Source organism: Humulus lupulus, chromosome 7 (assembly GCF_963169125.1).
Source record: "Humulus lupulus chromosome 7, drHumLupu1.1, whole genome shotgun sequence".
NCBI lineage: Eukaryota > Viridiplantae > Streptophyta > Magnoliopsida > Rosales > Cannabaceae > Humulus > Humulus lupulus.
Genome location: NC_084799.1, coordinates 71,119,062 through 71,126,775, shown reverse-complemented (window position 1 = coordinate 71,126,775; position 7,714 = coordinate 71,119,062). Strand labels below are relative to the sequence as shown.

General features: G+C 40.1%; 1 protein-coding gene across 1 annotated transcript; it reads left to right on the top strand.

The window, feature by feature from the left end:
* The first annotated feature begins 3,101 nt into the window (after positions 1-3,101).
* On the top strand, positions 3,102-4,205 carry LOC133791831 (uncharacterized). The gene has a single exon (XM_062229742.1). It carries the CDS (start codon positions 3,102-3,104, stop codon positions 4,203-4,205), a length of 1,104 nt encoding a protein of 367 aa, XP_062085726.1.
* Positions 4,206-7,714: the final 3,509 nt, after the last annotated feature.

Below are 7,714 nucleotides of genomic sequence, written 5' to 3'. Positions count from 1 at the left end.
GTGCTAGGACCATTGCTCCTTTGGGTGCTAGGCCTGTGACCTTCTGGATGCTAGGCATGTTGATCTTCTGGGTGCTAGGCCTGTTGATCTCAGTTTGAACGAGTGTGAGTTTTTCCCAGTGAAGTGTCTCTGGGATTGTAGGCTGACCACCCTATGAAGGATAGGTGGGCTGACCACCCCAAGGGTTCTTGGGCATGCTCAGGCCGACCACCCCTAGGGGTTGGTGTCAGGCCGACCACCCCTAGGGGGCCAATGCCAGGTCGACCACCCCTAGGGGGTTTAGGCTTTGTTGACTTTCTATAGGCCCTGGACCTATATTTTTTGCACATCGGTCTTTTTTCAATACTTCGTCATTTTCCTTGATTTGTGATGCTACGTGCTGATTTTTCATTCGCCACGTCTTCTCTGGATTTTTGAGGGATAACACATGGGTTATATTATTATATGCTTCATTATGCATGTTTAAGTGTATTAAATGTGTGAAACATGCTCGCTTTTATTTAAAGGGGCATATTGTAATTTTGACCCGTTGATGGTCTAATTGTGATTATATGATACTATATGATTGAGACCACATTATTATGTGGATATATTTGAGATATTCGATAGGAGGCTGCCCTTTCAAGCAAGATAGCAGTTTAGTCACAATGGGGACTTATACCCGACTTGGAGTGAGCTGAGGAGTATTTTTGGTTATTCGGTGAGTTACTGGGACTCGTTAGAGTATGAGTCATATGTTGGGAAAAATAGTGATATTCTGGGATTGACATAATTAACTGGGAATTATAAGTGTATTGTGAGACGGGAAGGTAAAATGATGATTTTTCCCTTAGTGGGCTTTGAGAGGGAAGTTTGGACTTAGGGCTAGTTTGTTCTTTTGGACCATTTGTATATATATATATATATGATTATCTGATTGTGTTTATTAACTCAGAAGATTAGTGAAGTCTCTCTCTCCCCTCACGTTCTCTCCAAGTCTCTCTCTATGTTGGTTTTAAATTTGAAGAGAATAATTGGATTCCAAGCTTGGGAGCTTACTTGCTAAGGGAATTAAGGAGATTTGGGGCAAGTTTAGAAGTTGTTAAAGCTTAGGGAACATAGTCGGATTCAGATTCTATCAGAGGTAACTTAATTACCTGAGTTTTAGTTTTGGGGTTTTTTGTAGTTTTACTGAAATTCTAAGTTTAAAGGAGTTTTGATTGATTGAGTTTAAGATTTTTCTGAGCTATTGGGACCATTATTATGGCCAAAACTGATTAAAATCATGTTTCAAAATGATTTTTGGGAAGTTGGCGATTCTTAAATTCGCTAGAGCGTCGTGATTCTCATGAACTCAGAGAGTGTAGCGTCTCAGAATTTTACTTAGCTTGTAGTATTTTAGTTTTCGTGGATATTGGTTCAAGCCGGGATTTAGTTGGAAACTCATAGAAATAGTTATGGATTTTATAAGTTTAACCTATAGTTTAGAAATATTGATTATAACATAAGGTTTGATTAATATTGAAGGTCCTAGAAATATTATTTACTATAACCTAAGGTTTAGATAGAACTAATAAGAATGTGACATTGACAATTATATTTTGCAATTATTTGAGCTTGTTTTCTCTCAGAGAAGCTTTCTCTGACGCCATGGCAAAGAGAACCAAAGCTCAGCGGCAAATCAAGAAATCGGGAAGCAAAATTAAGAAGAAAAATGGTCCGACTTCTTCTGATCCTGTGAAGAAATTCAAAGCAATCGATGAAATACTAAGGGTCCAACCCATAGTTTTTTCTGATGATAAAGGCATGAATGGGATAAGTGAGAAAGAATCATCTGGGTCTCCATCGTCTCCGAAAGCTACAATCCAATCACAACGAGATGCAGAGGTAACTGAGGCAATTTCAGATTATGTGCTCCAATCGCAACTATGTGAGCAAAAGATCAAGTCAGGTAAGGGAATGATAACTCCACCCATTCTCAGTTCCAGCATTCATAGGAATTTGAATGAAAAATTTGGGGACATGACTACTGGAAGGTCAGGGGGAGGATCTATCAAAATAGAGATGGAAGATATTGAAGATGAGATTACTTATTGGAGCTCTGCAATGGTCTGTTACGTTTTAGGGGCTAACCCTCCGCTAGGGGTTTTTGAAGGTTTTGTCAGAAGAATGTGGAAGGACCAGGTTGATAAGGTTGGGCTAATCAGCCACGACATTTTCATTGTCCGTTTTCAGAATGTGGAGATGAGAGATCGGGTCATATCAGGGGGATTCATGTTCTTTGACAAGAAACCCATTATCATGAAACCTTGGATTGCATCTGTTGATTTTAAAAAAGAGAATGTAGAAAAGGCACCTACATGGATACAACTCAAAGGCTTAGATCTTAAATACTGGGGGGGAGAAAGCTTTGTTCAAGATGCTCTGCCAAATAGGGAATCCGGTCATGGTGGATCAGATCACTCTAAGGAAAGAACGTCTTAACTATCCGAGAGTCATGGTGGAGGTGCACTTAAAGCAGGAGTTCCCTGAGCTTATTCATTTCATAACTGAAAGGGATGAGGAAGTGACAGTATTTGTGGAGTATGAATGGAAGCCAACTCTATGCAAGAACTGTCAAGGCTTGGGTCATGAGACAGGGATGTGGAGGAAACAGCTGACACGGAAGAAAACTTGGGTGGTGAAACAGAACTTGGAGAAGAATACCAGGGAAAGTTCAGATAAGGTACAAGATGATGATGGATTTCAGGAAGTTCGGAAAGGAGGGAAGGTTCGGATTCACGAAGAAGTTTCTCTTCCTATTGGAAATAATTTCCACATTTTGAGGAAACAGGGGCCTAGTGATGGAAATGAAGATGAGAATAGAGGTGGGGGAGAGCCACCTCTTGGCAATGGATAGAATTATGGCATCGAATTTCCGAGGTCTCAACAATCCAAACAAGCAAAATGAGATTAAACATCTAATCTCAAACAAGAAGATCGGATTGGTTGGGCTCTTGGAAACAAGGGTGAAAACCCAGAAACTTGGCGACGTATACCTAAGAATGTTTGCAGGGTGGTGTTTTTCTTCGAATAATGCTTGGCACAAGGGAGGCCGAATAATAATAAGCTGAAATCCAGCTATGTTTCAGGTGGATATTAGGAAGTGTACAAGTCAAATGATACATTTGGAGGTCAAGGCAGGTAGAAGACAGGAAGGATTTTTTCTTACGTTTGTTTATGCCTTTAATGATGCAAATGGTAGGACCTTACTTTGGAGAGATCTTAAAGACTTAGCAAGTAGAATTAGACAACCATGGGTGGTTCTAGGAGATTTTAATGATATCCTAGCTACAGAAGAACGAGTGGGGAACAGAACACAGGGAGGTGGGACTTTGGCCTTTAAAGAGTGCATAGTAGAATGCAAACTTGCAGATGTGAAATACTTGGGTTGTTTTTTCACTTGGAATAACAAGCAAGACAAAAATAGCAGAATATACTCCAAGCTGGATCGAGTAATGGCTAATCAAGAATGGTTCATCAAGTATGAATTTGCGGAGGTACTTTTCTTACCTGAAGGGAATTTAGATCATTCTCCTGCTGTACTAACAGTCTATCTAGAAGTACGAGGGGGTGTACGGCCTTTCAAATTTTTTCGTATGCGGCAATTTGCATCAGACTACAAACAAAAGGTACAAGCTAGTTGGGATCAGCCGTGTACTGGTGTTGCTATGTTTAAACTGGTTCAGAAATTGAAAAGGCTCAAAAGTGTACTCAGGGATATAAACAAGAAGGAGTTTGGTAATATTTCAGTTGTTGATACCTTAGCATTTCAAAAGTTACTTAGGCAGCAACAGAATCTACAGGATGACCCTTTGAATGCACAGCTAATAAAACATGAGGAATTGGCCAGGCAGGAATACTCACACATTCACAAAAGCTACATATCTTTTCTCCATCAGAAATCAAAGTTGGACTGGTTACAAAAAGGAGATGAAAATACCCAGCTTTTTCATTCAAGCATCCGAGCAAGGAGGATAAGAAATAGGGTCTATACAATACAAGATATGAATGGAAATTGGGTGGAACATCTTGGAGAGGTAGCTAAAGCCTTCCTAATCTACTATCAGCAGCTTCTGGGATCAAAGTTGGAAGGCAGGAGGAGAGTACAACCAAATATCATTAGAACTGGGCCTGTTTTAACAGAGGCAAAGGCTAAGTTGCTGGTGACTTTAATATACAGTTGAAGAAGTAAAAAAAGCCATGTTTGATATTCCAAGTATTAAAGCCCATGGACCAGATGGTTACCCAAGTTGCTTCTTCCAGGATAATTGGGAAATAGTAGGAAAGGATGTGAGTGCAGCAGTGTTAAGTTTTCGTCACTCTGGGCAGCTGTTAAAAGAGGTAAACACTACAAGTCTGACCTTGATTCCAAAAATAAATTTCCCAACTGGGGTTAGTGACTTTAGACCCATTGCATGTTGTAATGTGGTTTATAAAGTTGATACCAAGTTGATTTGCTCAAGGTTGCGTAACAGTTTACCTGGTTTGATAGCTGAGAATCATGGAGGATTCATCAAAGGGAGGCATATTGCTCACAATATTATGGTCTGCCAGGATTTAGTCAGGAATTATGGGAGGAAAATGCTAGGCCTAGCTATATGATTAAGCTAGATCTGAGGAAGGGTTATGACATGGTGGAATGGGATTTTATAGAGGAGATGTTAAGTGCTCTAAGGATTCCTGAGCATTTAGTTAAGCTTATCATGATATGTGTCCGAACTACCAGATTTTCTATACTGCTAAATGGCTCAATGCAGGGATATTTTCCAGCACAAAGAGGACTCTGGCAAGGAGATCCCATGTCACCTCTACTCTTCGTGTTAGGAATGGAATATCTCACGTGTATCTTGAGGAAAATAGGAAACAAACCAGAATTTCAGTATCATGAAAGGTGTGCCCCGCTCAAGTTGTAGCATTTATGTTTTGCGGATGATGTCCTACTATTTTTCCATGGTGATTTCAAATCAATCTACCTGTTATTACAAGGACTCAAGCTATTTTCTCATACTTCTGGTTTGCAACCTAATGAAGCCAAATCGGCTATCTACTGCTGTGGAATGAGTTCCATGGAAGTTCAAAGAATATTGGACATCTCTGGTTTTGTGAGAAGTAAGTTTCCATTTAGATATCTTGGCATCCCAATTAGTTCAAAAAGAATATCAGTCGAAGAGTGTGAATTGTTAGTGGAGAAAATGACCCTTCGAATTAGAACTTGGAGCTCTAGAAACCTCTCATATGCAGGTAGAGTTGTTTTGATTAATTCAGTTTTTCTCACAATCAATTCATACTGGTCTCAGATTATGATTTTGCCCAAAGGAGTGATGCAGAAAATAAATGCTATTTGCCGAGATTTTTTATGGAAAGCAGAGTCCAAGTTCTTGGGGCCTGGCTTGGTGAGTTGGGAAACTCTTTGTAAATCAAAAAAGGAGGGCGGTTTGGGATTTAGAAATGTCCTAGAGTGGAATAAAGCTGCAATAGGGAAATATATATGGGCTGTGGCAACAAAACAGGATAATCTTTGGATCAAGTGGGTTCACCATGTATACTTGGGTTCAGCTGACTGGTGGAGTTATGAAGCTCCATCAACAAGTAGCTGGTACTGGAAGCAAATTGTAAATGTCAAAAATAGCTTCAAACAGCTGATGGATACTCTGGAATTTCAATCTGAAGTATACCAGATAAAAAAAGGCTATCGTATATTATGTCCTATATAGAGTAAGGTCATATGGTATCATCTGGTTTGGGATAACTCAGCAGTTCCAAAACATAGATTTCTGTTTTGGATAATCATGTGTGGAAGACTGCCAGTTAGAGAGAGATTACAGAAGTTTCATATATGTCAAGAGGTGGAATGTGTAGTGTGTGAAACTGATGTAGAGAGCATACAACATCTCCTATTTGAATGCACGTACAGCAGTAGAGTATTAACAGAAGTAAAGGATTGGCTAACATGGAAGACACCAGCTACTTCGATCCATGGACTGATTAGCAATATAAGGCATAGCAGATACAAAAAGTTCAAGAAAGGTGTGCTCACAGTTACTCTGGCTGCTATGTGCTATCATCTCTGGCTAAATAGGAATGAAGTGTTATGGCAACTTAAATGTAAACAGGTAGTTTTACTTGTACAAAGTATTAAAAATGTGGTCAGATATAGGATAAAAGGCATTATAGGCAAAGGTCTCTCAATTAGTGATCTGAATTGGCTGAATCAATTGTAATTAGAACATCAAAATTCAGGCCTTTTTTTTAGGTGCTATTAGGATGTAAATATGTTTGGTTTTATATACACTTTCTCTGATTTACCAAAAAAAAATAATAATGTGACACTTGTCACAAGCATGTTTATTAAGGATTTAAGCATTTTAGATGAATAAATTAATAAAGGATAAATCTAGAAGCTCTAGAACCTTCCAGTAGCTGTTAGGATCACGTTTTACTCAGTCAAAGTTGTTTTAACAAACTTCAAATATGTTGAAAGTGTGCAAAAACGTGTTTAAAATATCAGCGTATGTCGATATATCGTAGCTATAGGGGCCGATATGTCGCCTACGGAAGATACAGAAAACACGTCGACTTCACATGAATGAAACCACGAAAGCTCGGGGCATAGGTAGAGGCGATATATCGCCTAGGGTAGGCGATATATTGGCTCTTGGAGCCATTTTTGAAACTTTGTGGATTTAAATTAGAAACATCCCTCAACCACTTGGACTTGTTCTTGAACGTTTTTGACCGAGTTCTTGGCATCTGTTGAACAAAAAATTCAAATATATTCAATTATTATTCATTTTAAAAGGGGTTAGTTTCACTCCTTGAACTCTATAAATAGGACCTAGTACTCAACCATTTCATTCACTATTCAAGCATTCTTCAGAGGCTACAAGCTGCTAAGTTTATTCTAGAGAGAAAACACTAGGGTTTTGAGATAAAACCTTTTTCAATCTAAGCTTTTCTAAACACTTGGGATGTAAGATAGAGTGTTATTTTGATATCGAGGTGTAGATCAGAGTTCTAGTTCTGTTATCCCTAAAAAATACAGGATGACGTGGTGAATGAGAATGCGACACGTGACATCACAAATTAGGGAAAAAATGACAAAGTATTGAGAAAAGACCAACCGGAAAAAAAAGATAGGTCCAGGAGCTATGGGGAAGTCGACCAAGCCTAAACCCCCTAGTGGTGGTCGGCCTGACCCCTACCCCTAGGGGTGGTCGGCCTAAGTAGGCCTAAGAGCCCTAGGGGTGGTCGGCCTGACCTCTACCCCAGGGGTGGTCGGCCCCAGTGTGTCCAAGAGAGTGGTCAACCTGACCCCTACCCAAGAGGTGGTCGGCCCAGTATGCCCAAGGATCCCTAGGGGTGGTCGGCTTGACCCTAACCCCTAGGGTGGTCGACTTGACATGCTCAAGAACCACCTGGGTGGTCGGCCCACTCTATTCTTCATAGGGTTCTTGGCTCAAACCCCCAAGTACACTTCATTGAGAAATACTCACTCTTGTTCAAACTGAGATCATCAGGCCTAGCACCCAGAAGGTCACAGGCTTAGCACCCAGAGGATCAACAGGTCCAACACCCAGAGGATCAACAGGTCAAACACCCAGAAGGTCACAGGCCTAGCACCCATGCCTGGGTCATTAGGCCTAGCACCTAAGTCTCACATACCAACAGAGACTTAACATCTTCCTCATAGGTT